Source organism: Lepidochelys kempii, chromosome 5 (genome assembly GCF_965140285.1).
Source record: "Lepidochelys kempii isolate rLepKem1 chromosome 5, rLepKem1.hap1, whole genome shotgun sequence".
Taxonomy (NCBI): domain Eukaryota; kingdom Metazoa; phylum Chordata; order Testudines; family Cheloniidae; genus Lepidochelys; species Lepidochelys kempii.
In genome coordinates this window covers 52043481-52064062 of record NC_136384.1, presented here as the reverse complement: position 1 = coordinate 52064062, position 20582 = coordinate 52043481, and the positions used below count along the sequence as shown (strand labels likewise).

At 42.3% G+C, this 20582-nt stretch overlaps 1 protein-coding gene across 2 annotated transcripts in view; it reads left to right on the top strand.

Moving 5' to 3' along the window:
* The window catches only part of ACOT12 (acyl-CoA thioesterase 12), a 49629-nt gene that overhangs the window by 18948 nt on the left and 10099 nt on the right, over positions 1 to 20582 (top strand). For both annotated transcript variants that reach the window (XM_073344384.2, XM_073344385.2), the window contains 7 exons: positions 263 to 419; positions 3687 to 3806; positions 12592 to 12742; positions 14271 to 14326; positions 14742 to 14805; positions 15917 to 16000; positions 19629 to 19762. In XM_073344384.2, coding sequence (XP_073200485.1) covers positions 263 to 419; positions 3687 to 3806; positions 12592 to 12742; positions 14271 to 14326; positions 14742 to 14805; positions 15917 to 16000; positions 19629 to 19762 — 766 coding nt within the window. The remainder of the gene's footprint in view (positions 1 to 262; positions 420 to 3686; positions 3807 to 12591; positions 12743 to 14270; positions 14327 to 14741; positions 14806 to 15916; positions 16001 to 19628; positions 19763 to 20582) is intronic.

Here is a 20582-nt window from a genome sequence, read left to right as displayed (position 1 = left end):
GCACCCTTGTCAGACAAGAGGCTATGGTGCCCTTGCACCTTGGTAGAGCTTCAGGCTGTTACTATTATTGAAAGAAGGAGCAGGCTTTTGGCTTCAGGCACTCCCTGGTGTGGGTTTCTTTCTCCCTACAATCATTTTTTAAAATTGTACCAAAAGCCGATAGATTCCTACAATGATGGGGAAAGGGTATATTCCCCTCTTGGGACAGCTAATAACTCTACTCACTTAACTATCCCATTAATGTAGTGTTACCATGTTTCAGATAATGTAAGTAATACAGAGGAAGATACTATTTCAACTGATCTAACCCATGTGCAGAGCATTGAACTTGTCCTGCCTCCTCATGCAAACCATCATGGAAATACATTTGGTGGCCAGATTATGGCATGGATGGAGACAGTAGCTACTATTTCAGCAAGGTACTTTTCTGTTTGATGTCGTCCTATATGATTCTGAAAAGACATGCTGTGTGGAAAATCAAAAGTACTCCAAATTCATCATTTTAATGTTAAGGGCATCACAGAGGTTAGTTACAAATGAGAAGTGAAAATAAAATGTATTGTGATCTCTCTTCCTGTTGAGGTGCAGGGGATGTCTACATATTTATATATAGGCTTTTCTATGGCACTCATTTCCAGAACGTCTGAGTGCTTCACAACACTGCTGAGAAATATTGCTGTCTCCTTTTTACAGATGGAAAACTGAGGGACAGAGAGATTATGTGATTTGCTTGAGGCTTCAAAGCAAGTCAATAGCACAGCTAGAAATAGAATCCAGATCCTGATGGCTAGTGCAGTGCCTTGACCACAGGAATATCCTTCCATATATGGTCAAATCCTCTGGCCCAGCATCAATGAAATCTTAAAATGGAGAGGCTGCTCAAGGACAGTCTGCAGCCCCCATACATAGCAGAGATAAACTTGAGTGTGGCCAGTGGGTCTGAACAATATGAGAGCCACTACCAGGAGGTGTGGATGGGCACTGGCATGGGAATCAGTAGAACTGAGTTCTATTCTAGCCATTGACTCACTGTTTTATCTGGGGTGGGTCACTTACCTTCTCTGTCTCCCAGTTCCTACATCTGTAAAATGGGAGCAATAGCGCTTCCTCAGCATCCTTTGTGAAGTGCTTTGAGATCTACAGATGAAAGTGCAAAGTATTATTGCTACCCTTGTAGGTTCATTAGTGGCTGTGGCCCAATTGCGCAGCTGCTCTGCCTTCTGCCTCTAGGCTGGAGGGTTCCATCACCTCAGCCTTGACGCTAGTCTCCCACACAAACAAAGCTTCTTTGTATGTGAGACCTGAATTTCTATCAGAATTCCTCTCACACACCACCTGACCTACTTCATTGCAGGAAGGCTAGCGATGTGTTCCTTTTTTACCTTAATAATTAAATGCCATTCCTTTTCCTTATTCATGTAATTTTGATTCATAGCCAGTTAGTTGTACTGATAAGAGATTCTCTTTAGTTCTTAGATAAACAGCTCATTTTATTAAAAATAGAAAACACGCTGATTTTACATCAGTGTGTAACTCCATTGACTTCAAAGGAATTACTCCTCATTTATGCCAGTGTACCCGAGACCCAGTCCAAAATATCAGGCCCTGTTTCCCTTTGATATATCAATACACAACTAACCTGAAAGTTAAAATAGTTTATTTGGAACTATGAATATTTAACATAATTTATCAGGTTGAAACTTTTAGGAATAATAGCTCATGGCAGAGACAATATTGGATGGAAAGAGAGCTTGTATTTTATGTTTGAGAAATAGCTGCCCTCGCTACAAACCTTTTATAAGGCAACAATTAGCTCTGACCTTTGTAGGTACCAGTTAGTGTTGCTATGGCCACAGGCTAAGATGGGGAAAGCAGGGGGTGGGGAAGAGAGAGGGAAAAAGCAATACTTGAAGAATAAATTTAAAACACCCACAGAAAGGTTTTTTCAAAAGGTTATTTCCCCTTTCTAAAAATTGTGACAGAAATTGAGCACCTTAAAGACAGTATTGCAGTAACTGAAAATCCATTTGAAACAGGGCTGTCCTTTCTGATATTTTATATGACCAATAGAAGTATTCGGGGCTTTGTTTTTTTAGAAAAATAGAGCTTCATATTTAGGAAAAATCCCCCTTTAAAAAAATCACGTTCTTTCATCCCGTTGGTATTTTTGGTAATATTGTATCTTTACTGTGAGTGTAGTAAATGAGATACCCATTTAGCATTTTAAATAGGAAGAGCAAATTATGTTTAATGAAATTACAAAGTCATTTAATGTATTAGCCTATTATAAAGATGCTCTGTTCAATTAATTAGCAACAGATAATTGTGTGCATTTAACAATACTGGTACATTAGTTTACAGAGAGCGCAATTGAATTAAGAGCTGAGACTACTACAAAACTGTGTCATTTCTAGGCTAAAAATGTGTACGATGAAATTCTGTACTATATATGTCTGCTTTTCTCACTGAATTTGATGGGCGTCTCATGCACATTCATGAGGGCAGAATATGGCCCTTTAGAGTCAGGAAATAAATTGCATTGTTGTTATTATTTATCCTGCAGTAGCACCTAGAGGCCCCAATTGGGACTGGGGCTTAAGGCTGTGAAGAACAATAGAAAAGTCCCCCTACAAGAATTTACAAACTTAAAAATCATGATCCTGTAACTACTTAATCACAAGTGCAATTCTAAGTAATCCAGTGGGACTCCAAAGCTCCAATGGGACAACTCAGGTGTGCAAAGTAATGCATGTGATTAAGTGTTTTCAGGATCAGGGCCTAAATTGAGAAAAGAGATATTAGTGAGTGTAATAAACAACAGAAAGGTATGGGGGATGGAAGGATGAGGTAAACAACAATAATAAGAGAATTTATATTAAATTAATATACCTTTAAGTCTTGATTTTTAGAAGTTAGGCATGCAACTTTGGGTTTCTGCATGGGCAGATGTCCAGTTGTACATCTAACTGGCTTTTTGCATGTTTAAAAACCCAGTTCTGAGACTCAACTTCAGTTGTTGCATGCAACTTTTAGAAAAAAGACATATTTTTTAGTGTCATTACAAAATAATGCAGGCTGTATTTGGGTGAATTTTTATTTAATGTTTCACATAATCATATACTGCACAAAACTATATTAATTTCTGATAAATGTGCAGAAACCATCAGAGGTAAAAAGGATGTATGGACTGAAGTTCTTACATAGATACATCGTCTTTGGCCCTGAGGAAGTTTCACTAACTCAAATAGGTCCCGATTGTGAACTCTTTACTCACACTGAACAATATCTTACTCCAAAAGTAGCCCTGTTTAAGTGAACGGAACTCTTTGAGAAGTAAGGTACTACTGAATGAATGAGAGTAAGGGGTTCATAATTTGGCCCAATATGAGGTTTATAACAAGGAGTGAGGATTAATTAGTTAAATGTTTGTAAAGTGCATTGCAAATGAAGCAGCACAATAGCAGTGGTATTATATTTTGAGACCCAAATTCTGTGCCATTATTTAGCTGAATGTGCTGTCATTTATGGGAAATCTAGGGATTAAATTAGGCTTGCATTGTGAACTTCTAATTTGTGCCAACCTCATTACTTTAAGTATGCCAAATAATCCTGGGCTGTACCAATACAGAAAAAAGAATTACAAGGCCATATATTCCATTTTGTGTCTCTCCTGCTTTCTCATTCAGCCGTCTCTGTCATTCATATCCCATCTTGAAATCAGTTGATATGTTTAAATTCCGGGGACCCTCCACTGTTGGCGATCGTCTTGTCTTCAAAGCAATAGTTAACAACACATTTCAGAAAAGGTAAAACTATCTATGTGCTTGTCTTACTGCCCCTCTATAGCACAATCCCTCCTGAATGTTTCAGACTCAAGCCCTCACTGGGGTTTTCCTTATCAGGTTTTTGATGAAGAAATATTTTTAAAATAGCTCTGCTTTTCTCACTTCAAAAATAGTTTGAAGCTTGGTTTATTGTTTATTCAAATCTAAAAGATTATCCATACCCTCTAGTGATTGATATCCCAGTTCTGCAAACCTTAATTTCAAGTGTAATGCTAAGCAGTCCAATGGAACTCCAAGTCTCCAATTGGACATTGTAGTCATTTGGACCCTGATCCTGGAGTATACTCCATGTGGGTACAGGGCTCCATCTGTGTGGAGCTTATTGCAGAGTCCAGGCCCTTGCAGCTGCTTCCTGGTTGCAAAACTCTTCTTTTGGAAGAAGGAGGAAGAAGGGGAGGGTGAGTACATCTGGTGTTAAACCGAGCCAAATGCAGCCTGGAATAAATGGGTGCAGCTGCCATAGAAGCCTTTATACCAGTTGCGATTGGTTCTAAGTTGGGCAGAATATGAGTGTTAAGGAGCATTTATTTAGCACAATGAAAGGGCCTAATGCTTGAATTTCTGGAAGTCTGCTTTGTACCAATCCTGTGGCATAAAGCAGACTTAAACACAGTGGATCCTACCTTCTGAGGATCCCCCCATGGTGGGAGAAACCTCCAGTGACTTAAGGCCACTATAGAGGCTCCTACACCACGACCCCCTTTCTGAAACCTAGCAAAGAGTGTGTGTGGTTGCAATACCCCTTTGCCAGGGGGATCCCCAGCTACTGGAATGACTCCTTGCAGTCAGGCATAAGTAAATGACACCAGGGAAGTGACAGTTCCTTAGCCAGCCTGGGACGGGGAATGTCAACGTCGCTTAAACCCATCTTTGCCCCCACTCCGACCCCTGGTCCTGTGATAAGCACTGCTCAGCCAGACTAGAGGCTGTGGCCTTAGAAGGTAGACGAAAGTGCCACAAGAAAAGCCACAGGACGGTATAAGGTTTCAGAGTGGTAGCTGTGTTAGCCTGTATCAGTAGTCCTTGTGTTTTTTAGGAGGGTATAAGTTACAGCAGACCCTCCTCGAACGTCAGCTTATATTGTGCCATGTCAATATTTCTGGAGAAAATAGGGTCCTGGTGGCAATAGATGTAACTCCCACTGCTACTCTCTTCTATCCAGGGCTAAATTTGGTCCTCCCAGGACACCAGCTTGCTGTGAGTTACCCTTATCGTGCACATCTGAATGCCAAATCAGTGCAAGTTCGCTCCCACCCCCAAGTCTTCCCCCTCCGGCCCCAAGTTCCCACACTCTGCTCATCATTGGATATCTAAGCACCTACACTACTTTGCTACTTCAGTTCATTTTCTACCTATTTTAGTCCTGACATTTATCTTTGTCATAAATATAAAGTGAAGGGTAAACCCCTTTGAAATCCCTCCTGGCCAGGGGAAAGCTCCTCTCACCTGTAAAGGGTTAAGAAGCTAAAGGTAACCTCGCTGGCACCTGACCAAAATGACCAATGAGGAGACAAGATACTTTCAAAAGCTGGGAGGAGGGAGAGAAACAAAGGGTCTGTGTCTGTCTGTAGTCGTCTTGGCCAGGGACAGAACAGGAATGGAGTCTTAGAACTTTTAGTAAGTAATCTAGCTAGGTATGTGTTAGATTATGATTTCTTTAAATGGCTGAGAAAAGAATTGTGCTGAATAGAATAACTATTTCTGTCTGTGTATCTTTTTTGTAACTTAAGGTTTTGCCTAGAGGGGTTCTCTATGTTTTTGAATCTAATTACCCTGTAAGATATCTACCATCCTGATTTTACAGGGGGGATTTCTTTATTTCTATTTACTTCTATTTTTTATTAAAAGTCTTCTTGTAAAACACTGAATGCTTTTTCATTGTTCTCAGATCCAAGGGTTTGGGTCTGTGGTCACCTATGCAAATTGGTGAGGCTTTTTATCCAACATTTCCCAGGAAAGGGGGGGTGCAAGTGTTGGGAGGATTGTTCATTGTTCTTAAGATCCAAGGGTCTGGGTCTGTAGTCACCTAGGCAAATTGGTGAGGCTTTTTACCAAACCTTGTCCAGGAAGTGGGGTGCAAGGTTTTGGGAAGTATTTTGGGGGGAAGGACGCGTCCAAACAGCTCTTCCCCAGTAACCAGTATTAGTTTGGTGGTTGTAGCGGCCAGTCCAAGGATAACGGATGTAATATTTTGTACCTTGGGGAAGTTTTGACCTAAGCTGGTAAAGATAAGCTTAGGAGGTTTTTCATGCAGGTCCCCACATCTGTACCCTAGAGTTCAGAGTGGGGGAGGAACCGTGACATGGTGGCACAGTGGTGGGATTAACCTGAAATCATTTTGAGATCCAGTTGAGATTTTTTGAACTAGAAATACAGATTTTAAAAAGGAATTTTTAGGAAGTCCAGAAAGCAGCTTTGAAACTGAAAGCAGCTTGGTTTCTCTCTGCTTTGTGGCCAAGCAGAGACAAAAGGGGATTATCTTGTGAATTGCAGGTTTTCTTTGCCTGGAGGCAGGGTACTTAACTCCTGCAGGGAAATTCACAGTCTTCCAACCCAGAGGTTTTATTTTTCTTTTCTTCCTAAAAGTAAATAGGGGGTGTGTGCTCTACCCATTTGCCTGGAGACAAAAGTGGCAGGGTTTTTTTTAGGATTTTGATTTTTTTTTTGTTTTACAAGGAGCACAGGTTTGAAAAGAAATTTTTTTTTCTTTGGGCTGGGTAAGCAGGTTTCCAAGTAGTTGGAGGTTTTTTGCTTTAATTTGGGCCCAGAGCAGAGACAAGGGAATTGTCTTTTTCTGTAGGCTGACAATCACTATCAGAGAATAGGTATTCTATTCCAGCACAGCAAAATTTTACAGCCAAGTTTTGTTTGTTTATTTCTAAACCTCGGGTGTAAAGTTAGTTAAAAACAGAGAGGTTAGAATGGCCAAATCCTCGGCTCGACTACAGCTGGAATTAGCCAAATTTCAGGCTGAGGAAAAACAAAGGGAACATGAAAGACAGATAGAACTCATGCGGCTGGAGAAGGAGGTACAGGAGGCTGCCCACAAGAGGGAAATGGAGGCAAGGAAGCATGTGGAGGAGATGGAGAGGATAAAGGCCCAGCAGAATATACCAACAAACCCTAGCAATCCTTCTCCAGGTACCACTTCCCATCCCAGAAAGTTCCCCACCTACAAGGCAGGTGATGATACTGAGGCCTTCTTAGAAAACTTCGAAAGGGCCTGCCGTGGGTACAACATCTCTACTGACCAATACATGGTAGAGCTGAGGCCGCAGCTCAGTGGACCCTTAGCTGAGGTGGCAGCTGAAATGTCTAAAGAACATATGAACAAGTATGAACTGTTTAAATCCAAGGCGAGAGTCAGAATGGGGATAACACCCGAGCAGTCTCGTCGGAGGTTCCGAGCCCTAAGGTGGAAACCAGACATGTCATTTACCCGACATGCCTACCACATTGTGAAACATTGGGATGCCTGGATATCAGGAGCAAGTGTTGAATCTCCAGTAAATTTGCCCTTCCTAATGCAAATGGAACAATTCTTAGAGGGTGTTCCTGAGGAAATAGAAAGATACATCCTAGATGGGAAACCCAAAACTGTAATTGAGGCAGGAGAGATTGGAGCCAGATGGGTGGAGGTGGCAGAGAAGAAGAAAACTGGTCGCAGTTGGAGCGGAGACCAGAAGGGACCACCCCAGACCACACCCTATTACCGGGGGCCGCCCAAAGCCCCACCTACCTCCCAAAGAACCCTCCAGACCCCTTATCGTCCCACCACCCTGTTCTCCAGCAACCCACCTCGCCCCAGTGACCCGTCAGCTGGACGATGTTTTAAATGTAATGAGCTGGGGCATGTAAAGGCCAACTGCCCCAAGAACCCCAACAGATTACAGTTCATTGCACCGGAATCACACCAGAGGTCCACAGGCCCAGATACCTCCCAGATACCCTTGGAGCGGAGGGAAACTGTGAGTGTGGGCGGGAAGAAGGTCACCGCGTGGAGGGACACCGGAGCACAAGTGTCAGCTATCCATGCTTCCTTAGTGGACCCCAATTTAATCAACCCAGAGATCCAAGTGACGATTCAACCCTTCAAGTCCAACTCTTTCAATTTGCCTACAGCCAAGTTGCCTGTCCAGTACAAGGGCTGGTCAGGAATGTGGACTTTTGCAGTCTATGATGATTATCCCATCCCCATGCTGTTGGGGGAAGACTTGGCCAATCACGTGAAGCAGGCCAAGAGGGTGGGAACGGTCACCCGCAGCCAGGCTAAACAAGCCGTGGGGCCTAGCTCTGTTCCGGAAACTTCTATCAGGGCCCGGTCAGAGGTGATGGACCCGGACCCCAGGCCAATGTCTGCAACAGCAGTAGTGGATCCAGTCCCAGAGACCCAGACGGAACCAGTCCCAGAACCGGAACCAGCCAAACAACCAACACCAGACCCCGTGCCAGCACTGAATCCAGTACTTGCAACCTCAACACCAGAGGGCCCCACCGAACCTGAACTGGCAGCAGCCGATAACCCTACACAAGAGGCTCAGCCGGAGCCTGAATCCCAACATAGTGCACCAGCGGAGAGCGGTTCACAGTCAACAGAAACAGCTCCATCCCCTATATCGCTTCCAGAGGGACCAAGCCTATGTCCCCAATCCAATGAGGAACTGATGTCTCCAGCATCAAGGGAACAGTTCCAGACCGAACAGGAAGCAGATGAAAGCCTCCAGAGAGCGTGGACGGCGGCACGGAGCAACCCACCGCCTCTCAGCTCTTCTAATCGATCCAGGTTTGTTGTAGAAAGAGGACTTTTATACAAGGAAACTCTTTCTGGGGGACACCAGGAAGACTGGCATCCTCAGAGACAGTTGGTAGTTCCAACTAAATACCGGGCCAAGCTCTTGAGCTTAGCCCATGATCACCCTAGTGGCCATGCTGGGGTGAACAGGACCAAAGACCGTTTGGGGGGGTCATTCCACTGGGAGGGAATGGGCAAGGATGTTTCTACCTATGTCCAGTCTTGTGAGGTGTGCCAAAGAGTGGGAAAACCTCAAGACCAGGTCAAAGCTCCTCTCCAGCCACTCCCCATCATTGAAGTTCCATTTCAGCGAGTAGCTGTGGATATTCTGGGTCCTTTTCCGAAAAAGACACCCAGAGGAAAGCAGTACATACTGACTTTCATGGATTTTGCCACCCGATGGCTGGAAGCAGTAGCTCTAAGCAACACCAGGGCTAAAAGTGTGTGCCAGGCACTAGCAGACATTTTTGCCAGGGTAGGTTGGCCCTCCGACATCCTCACAGATGCAGGGACTAATTTCCTGGCAGGAACTATGAAAAACCTTTGGGAAGCTCATGGGGTAAATCACTTGGTTGCCACTCCTTACCATCATCAAACAAATGGCATGGTGGAGAAGTTTAATGGAACTTTGGGGGCCATGATACGTAAATTCGTAAATGAGCACTCCAATGATTGGGACCTAGTATTGCAGCAGTTGCTCTTTGCCTACAGAGCTGTACCACATCCCAGTTTAGGGTTTTCCCCATTTGAACTTGTATATGGCCGTGAGGTTAAGGGGCCATTGCAGTTGGTGAAGCAGCAATGGGAGGGATTTACACCTTCTCCAGGAACTAACATTCTGGACTTTGTAACCAACCTACAAAACACCCTCCGAACCTCTTTAGCCCTTGCTAGAGAAAACTTACAGGATGCTCAAAAAGAGCAAAAAGCCTGGTATGATAAACATGCCAGAAAGCGTTCCTTCAAAGTAGGAGACCAGGTCATGGTCTTAAAGGCGCTCCAGGCCCATAAAATGGAAGCATCGTGGGAAGGGCCATTCGTGGTCCAGGAGCGCCTGGGAGCTGTTAATTATCTCATAGCATTCCCCACCTCCAACCGAAAGCCTAAGGTATATCATATTAATTCTCTAAAGCCCTTTTATTCCAGAGAATTAAAGGTTTGTCAGTTTACAGCCCAGGGAGGAGACGATGCTGAGTGGCCTGAAGGTGTCTATTACGAAGGGAAATGTGCTGGTGGTGTGGAAGAGGTGAACCTCTCCATGACCCTTGGGCGTATGCAGCGACAGCAGATCCAGGAGCTGTGCACTAGCTACGCGCCAACGTTCTCAGCCACCCCAGGACTGACTGAACGGGCATACCACTCCATTGACACAGGTAATGCTCACCCAATTAGGGTCCACCCTTACCGGGTGTCTCCTCAAGCTAAAACTGCTATAGAACGGGAGATCCAGGATATGTTACAGATGGGTGTAATCCGCCCCTCTGAAAGTGCATGGGCATCTCCAGTGGTTCTAGTTCCCAAACCAGATGGGGAAATACGTTTTTGCGTGGACTACCGTAAGCTAAATGCTGTAACTCGCCCAGACAACTATCCAATGCCACGCACTGATGAACTATTAGAGAAACTGGGACGGGCCCAGTTCATCTCTACCTTGGACTTAACCAAGGGGTACTGGCAGGTACCGCTAGATGAATCTGCCAAGGAAAGGTCAGCCTTCATCACACATCTCGGGCTGTATGAATTTAATGTACTCCCTTTCGGGCTGCGAAATGCACCCGCCACTTTCCAAAGACTTGTAGATGGTCTCCTAGCGGGATTAGGAGAATATGCAGTCGCCTACCTTGACGATGTGGCCATATTTTCGGATTCCTGGGCAGACCACCTGGAACATCTACAAAAAGTCCTTGAGCGCATAAGGGAGGCAGGACTAACTGTTAAGGCTAAGAAGTGTCAAATAGGCCTAAACAGAGTGACTTACCTTGGACACCAGGTGGGTCAAGGAACTATCAGCCCCCTACAGGCCAAAGTGGATGCTATCCAAAAGTGGCCTGTCCCAAAGTCAAAGAAACAGGTTCAATCTTTCTTAGGCTTGGCCGGTTATTACAGACGATTTGTACCGCACTACAGCCAAATCGCTGCCCCACTGACAGACCTAACCAAAAAGAAACAGCCAAATGCTGTTCAGTGGACCGGAAAGTGTCAGAAGGCCTTTAACAAGCTTAAAGCGACACTCATGTCTGACCCTGTACTAAGGGCCCCAGACTTTGACAAACCGTTCCTAGTAACCACAGATGCATCCGAGCATGGTGTGGGAGCAGTTTTAATGCAGAAAGGACCTGATCAAGAATTCCACCCTGTAGTGTTTCTCAGCAAAAAACTGTCTGAGAGGGAGGGCAACTGGTCAGTCACTGAAAAAGAATGTTATGCCATTGTCTACGCTCTGGAAAAGCTACGCCCATATGTTTGGGGACGGCGTTTCCACCTGCAAACCGACCATGCTGCACTAAAGTGGCTTCACACCGTCAAAGAAACTAACAAAAAACTTCTTCGGTGGAGTTTAGCTCTCCAAGATTTTGATTTCGACATCCAACACATCTCAGGAGCTTCTAACAAAGTGGCTGATGCACTCTCCCGTGAAAGTTTCCCAGAATCAACTGGTTAAAATCGTCCTTGAGATGTGGAAAATATTGTTAGTCTTTATGTACTTGGTAGTATATTTAGAGATGCATGTGTCTTATTAACTCTGTTTTCCTAGAGCTCCAGGAAGAAATCCCAGCCAGTGTTTCACCCTAGCTGAGATTTGGGGGGCGTGTCATAAATATAAAGTGAAGGGTAAACCCCTTTGAAATCCCTCCTGGCCAGGGGAAAGCTCCTCTCACCTGTAAAGGGTTAAGAAGCTAAAGGTAACCTCGCTGGCACCTGACCAAAATGACCAATGAGGAGACAAGATACTTTCAAAAGCTGGGAGGAGGGAGAGAAACAAAGGGTCTGTGTCTGTCTGTAGTCGTCTTGGCCAGGGACAGAACAGGAATGGAGTCTTAGAACTTTTAGTAAGTAATCTAGCTAGGTATGTGTTAGATTATGATTTCTTTAAATGGCTGAGAAAAGAATTGTGCTGAATAGAATAACTATTTCTGTCTGTGTATCTTTTTTGTAACTTAAGGTTTTGCCTAGAGGGGTTCTCTATGTTTTTGAATCTAATTACCCTGTAAGATATCTACCATCCTGATTTTACAGGGGGGATTTCTTTATTTCTATTTACTTCTATTTTTTATTAAAAGTCTTCTTGTAAAACACTGAATGCTTTTTCATTGTTCTCAGATCCAAGGGTTTGGGTCTGTGGTCACCTATGCAAATTGGTGAGGCTTTTTATCCAACATTTCCCAGGAAAGGGGGGGTGCAAGTGTTGGGAGGATTGTTCATTGTTCTTAAGATCCAAGGGTCTGGGTCTGTAGTCACCTAGGCAAATTGGTGAGGCTTTTTACCAAACCTTGTCCAGGAAGTGGGGTGCAAGGTTTTGGGAAGTATTTTGGGGGGAAGGACGCGTCCAAACAGCTCTTCCCCAGTAACCAGTATTAGTTTGGTGGTGGTAGCGGCCAGTCCAAGGATAACGGATGTAATATTTTGTACCTTGGGGAAGTTTTGACCTAAGCTGGTAAAGATAAGCTTAGGAGGTTTTTCATGCAGGTCCCCACATCTGTACCCTAGAGTTCAGAGTGGGGGAGGAACCTTGACAATCTTACACCACCTTTTACATCACTGCTGAAATATGCCTCTGTGTCCAGATAGAAAACTAATTATTAATTGTTCATATGTCCAAAATACTCAGATTTCCATCACTGTTGTTCCCTGTACCCAAGAAGTATATAACAGCTCTAGTTATTATGTTTGTCTCATTGCTGCTTCTGTGTCATTCTGTCATGGTTAAATAATTCATTTAAACTCTTCTTTCAGTGTTGAGGTTGGCGTTCGTGTTGAGGCCTACAACTGTGAGGAGTGGACCATAGGCCAAGCGCGGCATATTAACAGTGCTTTTCTGATTTTTAATGCTGTAAATGACAAAGGAGAGCTCCTCATCTTCCCCAGAGTCAAACCCACTACAAAGGTCAGCTCTTTACATGAGAGAGAAAATGAATATAGAGATGGCTTATATAGTCCAACCCAAAAGTAATGCATATCACACAGCCAATCACTGTCAGACATTCCGGGGAAGTGAAGAGCTAAACAAGGTTATAAACTGAATTACTTTCTCTTCCTCCTCCTCAAGAGGATATTCTGAACTTGAGAATGCTTGTAGGGTAATTGAGCAACTCCTTACTAGCCTGGGGATTTGTAAAGGAAGTTGCTGGAGTCAGGCACCCAAGTCCCACTGAATTTCAATGGGAGTTAGTGCCTAACTCCCTTTGGCTCCTTTGAACATTCCAGCCCAAGTACATGGATCCCTTAAAGTGGTTCGTTGAGCTTTTAAATCTTCATGAATATAAAACTTCTGTTTGAATAGTCTGCTATGATGTAATCTTTTGTTAGCTCTTTTTTCTTTCTCACAGAATTTCATAAAGCACCAGGGCAGGAATAAAAGAGCTACTAAAATAGTGAATTAATGACTAGTAGGGTAATGACTTTGTGAGGAAATGAGGAGTCATATGCACTCCACGCTAGCCAATGCACTACCTTGAACATTAAACTCCATCTTGTTTCAAGAGGGAAAGCTGACTCTTACGTCAGCATTATCGCCACTCTTCTAAAAAATGTGATGGCTGCTGGCACCTTAACTTCAACTAGAGAAGCAATGCTTCAGCTAAGCAGCACCTCACAGGGCATTAACTCCAGTCCCTTTTTTCTAACAGGAACAGAGTACCAGCTCTGAAGCAGAAATAAAAAAGAAGCTGCTTTCTACTGCAGTTGAAGAAGAAAAAATATGCAGACTAACAGACTAAAATAGAAGGTTAGGTGTGATATTTTCAAAAGCACCTAAGTCACACAGCACAAGTCCCATTGACATTCAGTGGGATTTATGCTCCTAAATTACTTAGTCGCTTTTGAAATTTCTATTCTCAATGGAATAGCAATGGAAAAAAGTAGTGACTGAATAGTCAGTTTGAGGTGGTGATCAACCCTATTGTGCAGTACTCACTTCTAATTTTTCATAATGCACTGCCCTCTGTTCTCCAATGCAGACATGCTAAAGCGGTATAGAAATCCCTCAAATATTGCTTTCCATGTTGAGCTCTGTGTAGAAAGTCCCTTGGATTAATATTTTATCTAAAAGGTGGCACTTTTGGCAAGTACAGAATGTTTAGCATTGTACTTCTTTATTGCTCTTGGGAAAAAGTCCATGTAATAACACTATGCTACTAGGATACTCCAGACTGGTAGTTAGATTATTTTTGCTATGTAACAGGATACATCACATTAAAAAAAATTGATCAAGTCCGTACCTGGGGAAATTCCATTGTAATTAGTGCAGTTATTTTGGGGCAGAGGGGTTTAAATAACATACTTTACATTTGGTATGTGACAGTGTCCCTTTTAATAAATAATCCTTAATTGTCTTTTATTTGCACAACATTATCAAAGTAGAATGTATCATAATTCAATCAGATTATTTCTGTTTCATTTTGCTTCTTGTGAAGGATGGTTTGAGAAGATATCATGGAGCTATTGCACGCAGGAGAATTAGACTAACCAGGTATATATAAATTTCAAAGGTAACTTTCACAGTGGGGCAGAAGTGAATGGGTTTTTTTTACATATACTGTGCTCATTATTTTAAGTCTTCTCAGATTAAATAGCTATTGTCACTTAGCATTTCTGGACCTGATCCTGTTTGCCTAAGTCATGATGAAATCAATGGCTACTATTCATCTGAGTAAGTCAAGAAATATTTGGGCCCTCTTGTGTGTTCCCCATCCTTTTTTGGGAAAAAAAGAGGAGCTAATGCTTACTTAACTCACTGTGTTGTCGTGAGGATTAATTAATTAATATTTGTAAAGCATTCAGAAGATGCTGAATACTATGTAAGTGGTTGTCATTGTACACTGAAGGAAGACAATGAATGCTATTTGCTTTTTTTTACCTCTTTGTATACATAATATGTATTTCAGAAAATATATCCTCTCCAATAAGGAAGACACTCCTTCCTCTGATCTCTGGGATAGAAGCAACCAGGTAATACTTACATCATCTGAATTCATCCACATACATAGTCTTAGAGGTACATTTGGACATTCTGCATGTGTCAAAACAATGCTAAAGATCTGACCCAAACAGTTAGCATCTTAACTTGACTTGCTGTACCTAATGTCGGAAGAGTGGGTAAATGTATATAGTCTATGTGTAGCAATACTTACGCATAGTGGGGTGAACTAAGGATGGTTTAGCAATACTGGCCCTGAATTTCCATGATTTTGTGTATTTATACAAATCCCTAGATTTATTTTATTGTGGAATGTTCTGTATGAAAGTTTTTTTTTAACCCCAGTAGCTCCTTGATGTTGTATTAGGTCCTTTTAATTAAATCTAAAAGAAAATAAATAATAATTGGAGATGTATAATGTGGGAAATTATTTGCCATTGACTACGACAGCACTGGAGTGTGTCACCATCAGAGTTTGAATTCTGTGGATGTAGAAATTTTTTTCTGCAGGAAAGTAAATATAAACAGACAGTAAATCTGAACAAACTGAATAATCCATTTTTTTTAAAGATGAAATTGAAACAAGTCTTTAAAGATTCTTGCACTGTATGTTCTCTTTTTACCACTTCCAAATATCAGCTCCATCCTGGACATGTACGTATCCAGTGTTGTCAAACACAAGTAATAGGCATCCAGTCCAGATATCCACTCCTCTGATTACACCTTCTGTTTTCAAGCAGCTGCCAAAATATTTGCACAATCTAACAGCAGTGAAGAGGTTAATTTGCTAGCAGATTTTAATTACTTATAAGAAAACTGAAGTATACCATTAATTTAGTAGCCTCAGAGGTGAAGCGTATTGTCTCTCTGACAGTAGAGGGGTTTATTGCTTTATTTTATCCATCAAAGAAACCCAAATTAGTGTTTTTAATTAGGGTTCTTTTGCCATCGGCCATGTGAAAACACAATTCAGCTATTGAAAGTATTTAATTCAGAAACTACTGGACTGTGTTTTCTGGAAGAAGACCACTTAAGGGAAAAAATACATTTGCCTGGTTTGTGATTTTGGAGTAACTATGGTACAGAAATGAGATTCTCTTTTATATCAGCCCTTCATTTTTAATAGTATATCTTACATTTCAGGCATACTTGAGTTACAGCAATGTAGCCACCCTGACAGTCCTGGCAACAAAATGTGGATGGGAAATAACCAGCACTCTGGATAATGTAAGTCCAGAATTGTGGAAGAGTTGCATGCCAACTTCAGTAACATTTGGAGGGGCAGATCATGCTCACCTTTAGAATTGGGCAGACAACGTATATTCTGTTTCATGAATTATTTTGATATTTCAAAATTTGGTTTAGTTCTGATTAGGAAAGGAAAACAAAATTTTTGAAATTCTCTGTGAGTGGGAGGCAGCATCTCCTGCCTGGTGGTTAAAGGCCAAAGCGGCGGTTATGCCCAGGGGTTTGTCTCCAGTAGCGTCCTTGCCTACTGGGTACAGCTCATGGATGGTGGCTCTGCCTCACTGGCTGTTGCTCCACTTCATGGATGCAGCTCACAGGAGGAGTAGGGAAACCCAGGACCTCCCATTCCATCGGGTTCTGACCCAGGGTTCTCAGAGGCTGTCCATCATACTGCATCCCAGCTACCTTCCGGGCTTCTGGCCCTGGTCCCAGTCTCTGGAAGCGGCAGCTCCCCCCATTCCCTGGCTTGGTGGAGGAATTAGGTCACATCCTGCCCTGGAGATCCCAGAGCACATCCTTCTCCCTGGCTTGCCAGCATCAGAGTGAACTGTCTGGCAGCCTTTTAAACCCCGCCTCCAACCTGAGCATGTTCATCACAGGCGGAGGGGTGGGGCCCCTGAGCCCAGAGTTGCTTCTTAACCCCCTCCTGTCCAAGGGGTTGATACACCTTGTCACATTCTCCAAGAAAAAGGAATGAAACCCTAGCTTCATGAATTAAATCTCATCTGGCAGGCAGCCCTGGAGGCATGAATCCTGAAAGCTGTGGGCTCCCCAAATCTGAGGCAGTCCAAGTGGCAGGCTGCTCCAGAACTCTGGACCCTGAAAGCCCTGGGCTTCCCAAATCCAAAGCAGTCTATGTGGTACCCCAGGCCCATAAACCATGCTATTTCTGCAACAATTAGTCTTCTAAAAGAAACACATGAAATATTTTACAACCATGCACCAGAGGTAAAGCTTCCTTTTCAATTTGGGCATAGTGGCATTCTGTTTTTGTAAGAGCCCTGGATGCATATGCCTTCGGTCTCCAATGCTCATCATATCTTTGTAGCAAAACAGCCCCTATCCCTTCTTTGGAGGCATCAGTGGACAATTAGGTCTGCCTCTTGCTGTCAAAATACCTTAGAACGGGTTTTCTGAATCACTTGTTTTAAATCACCAAACTCTTTGTCCAGGTTAGCATCCTATGTCCGCTGGTTATTCTTTTGCATGACTGCACAGAGGTTGCTGGTTTCTGCAGCCAAATTAGGTTTAAATTTACCAAAAAAATTAGCCATTCCTATGAACCTCTGTAATCCCTCCTTGTTTTCTGGATGTAGCATATTTGTTATATCTTGTGTTCTGGTAAGATCAATATATCCCCCTTATTCAGTTAACCTTTTTCCTAAATAGGTTAATTTCTCTGAGCCTGAATTTACATTTTTGCTTATTTAGCTTCAGGCTTTCTGCTCTAGTCCTGTCCAATGCTCTCTGTAACCTGTAATTCTGATTCTCTATTGTGCTGCTTTCTGTGCCTTCAGTTCCCTCAAATATTTGCTGCACATTTCTATGAAAGACTTCTGGAGCAGATTTTAGATCAAAAGGTAATCTGAGTAAGCAATATCTTCCATATAGCACTCCTCTCATGTAAGGGAATCTGCTAAAATCCAGGCAATGCATCTAAAGTAATAAAATACTTTTACGCCAGTCATATCTTTTACCTTCACTTTTGGTACACACATACATCTAGTAGGAATGAGTTCCCCATTATAAACTTTCAATTTAACCTGTTTGCTCACCATTTTTTTTCATGTTTTTTTCTTTAACTTTTTAAAACTAATATCTGAAACAACATTTACCAGAGCACCAGTGTCAAAATATAAGAGTCCCATTAGTCTATAAGGAAACTGTGCATTCATCTGTTCCTCTTAAGATACAGCTCCTAGATCGGTAGTTTTTAATCTTTTTTCATCTGTGGACACCTACAAAATTTCAAATGGACGTGCAGACCCCTTTGGAAACTTTAAACATAGTCTGTGGATCCCCATGAGTCCACAGACCACAGGTTGAAAACCACTGTCCCAGATAAAACTCCTTTTTCTGTTGGTTTCAGAGTAGCAGCCGTGTTAGTCTGCATTCACAAAAAGAAAAGGAGTACTTGTGGCACCTTAGAGACTAACAAATTTATAGTCTCTAAGGTGCCACAAGAACTCCTTTTCTTTTTCTGTTGCTGTCCCTGCTCTCTTCCTGGATCACTGCAGCAGCATGCATGCTTTCCTCTTCTGCAGCTGTTCATACTAGTTGCAGACTTTGGCAAAAGGATTGTATTTCTTACAAATATTGCAGTTCTTCCCAAAAGCTGGGCATTGTTGAAGTCTGTTTTTGTCCACACCTTGTGCAGTCCTTGAAGATTTCCCTTGCAAACTCTCATGCTTTGCTTTTTTCAGGCTTCTCTGTGTTTTTTGTTCTGTACTGACTTATTGATCGCCAGTTTTTTCTCTTTTGTCACTCTATCCAGAGTGGCAGTGTCCTCTTTTCCTTCCATTGTTATTATTCTGTTTTGAGTGATTGCTGCTGCCTGACACAGTCTTTATCCAAAGTTAGCTCTGTGTCATCCAACACTCTTCTTTCAGCTTTGGATCTTTGTTTCCAATTACAATTCGATCCCTTATAACAATCTGTTAACTGTCCATTGTTGCAGGTTGAGCTCATTAGCTTCAGTTCTGTTAGGAACTCTTCAAAGGACACTCCTTTCAGTTTGTCTTCTTAGGTGAAACTTATACTGTACCTGTCAAATGTTTCACTCTTTTAAGGTATACAATATTCTTCAAATGTCTGCCTGATTTAGTTGCATGCTATAAAAGACATCCACTGCCTCAAGTCCTGAAATATTTAAGGAGATTGCTGTTTTCTGCTGGTCTTCTTTCTCACCAGAGCCAGCTGCTTGCATTTATACATCAAACCTCTGTTTGAATCCTTTCCAGGAGTCTGCTGAATTACCTGAGAGTTTCAATGCCTTGGAGGCTTTTAGTTGGTTCCTCTCCAATATGACTCCTTTACTTCTTCATCGCAGTCCTCTTTTCTCTGGGTTGTCTACACTATGCAGCTTTTAGCCACAAGGCTATGTCAACACAGCCTTACTGAAGAGGCTTTTTTTCTGTACCAGAAAAGGGTGTCCTAGTGTTTGTGGAAATCACACAGGAATTGGGCTTGTCACACACCCTGGGCCGTGTACAGTTGGCGTGGGTTCAGCAGTAGAGAAATACCAAAAAAAAAAAAAAAAAAACTCTTAAAACTTTTGTGAAACAGTTTTTCAATACTATAACTGGCTTATACAGACTATACCAGTGGTTCACAAACTTTTGTACTGGTGACCCCTTTTACATAGCAAGCCTCTGAGTGCGACTCGGATGAAGTGAGCTGTAGCTCACGAAAGCTGATGCTCAAATAAATTGGTTAGTCTCTAAGGTGCCACTAGTACTTCTTTTCTTTTTTTAATCTTAAATACTCAACTGCATCTCACTGCCTGTCAGACATATGTTGCATGTTCTCTTGACAAGTGAAAAGCTGGTGAAGTTGTCCATTTATGTTCTTCATTCTGTATTTTTTTAATGCTGTTCATTTGTTTCAGATAAAAATATTCACACAGGAGGAGAGTGATATCTTGTCTGTCAAGGTAGAAATGCAAGTGAGGATACCATCAAATCTAGCTTTCTTCCTTTTATCTGACTTCAGACTCCGCAGGCAATGGGACAAACATTACTTGTAAGAGCAGCTCAAGATTTTTTTTCTAGCACTATTTCACGCTGCTGTTAACTAAACTTTTCAGATGCTATCACTTGTGATGTAGATACCTTTCTTCTGGATTCAAATTGGGATTGCCATGAATTGACAAGAGAGGGGGCTGCGCCATAGGTTTTCTTGTATGAGAGTGAGCAAGTTTCCATGCCCTAAACATGGGGCATAGTGAAGGGTTCAACTTTAATCGTATAGTGTATATTCACAGTGCGAGAAGCAAGGCAGAGCAGCTCACTCAGTCCTAGTCTGCTCTAATTGAACATGTTTATGCGGTGTGACCAATTCACAGTGTGCCCCAGCTGAATGTAATGTCAGAGATCAGGAAACTCATAGTCATCGCCTCCTAAATGCCAAAGAAGTTTTATGGTTTTTTTAGAGTCATTGCTAACTCAAATAAACTCTGTGAGCTGTTTATTTTCTTAATATCCCTCACAGAGAATAGAATAGGAAATAGTGGGAGATGATATAAAACAGGTGGATGTGGTACCATTTTAATTAGGTGTATACATGCACTTAAGGAAAAGGAGAGGCTTTTCCAGTGATTCATTGTATCTTTAAAGGTTTTTATCGGAGGATAAATGTTTTGATTATGTTCCGAGTGGTGCTTCGAGGAGATTTGCAGGCCCAACAAAGAGGAAAGTCTGAAGAAAAATTAAAGGCATATGTGGCAATATATCTAGAGCTTTGGATTTCTTATAACTAATATATAGCCTCGAGAACTGACCAAAATGATCTATTGGCTCCACAGTGCTCAGGCGTTAGGAGTAGAAATAAAGCAAAAAATATT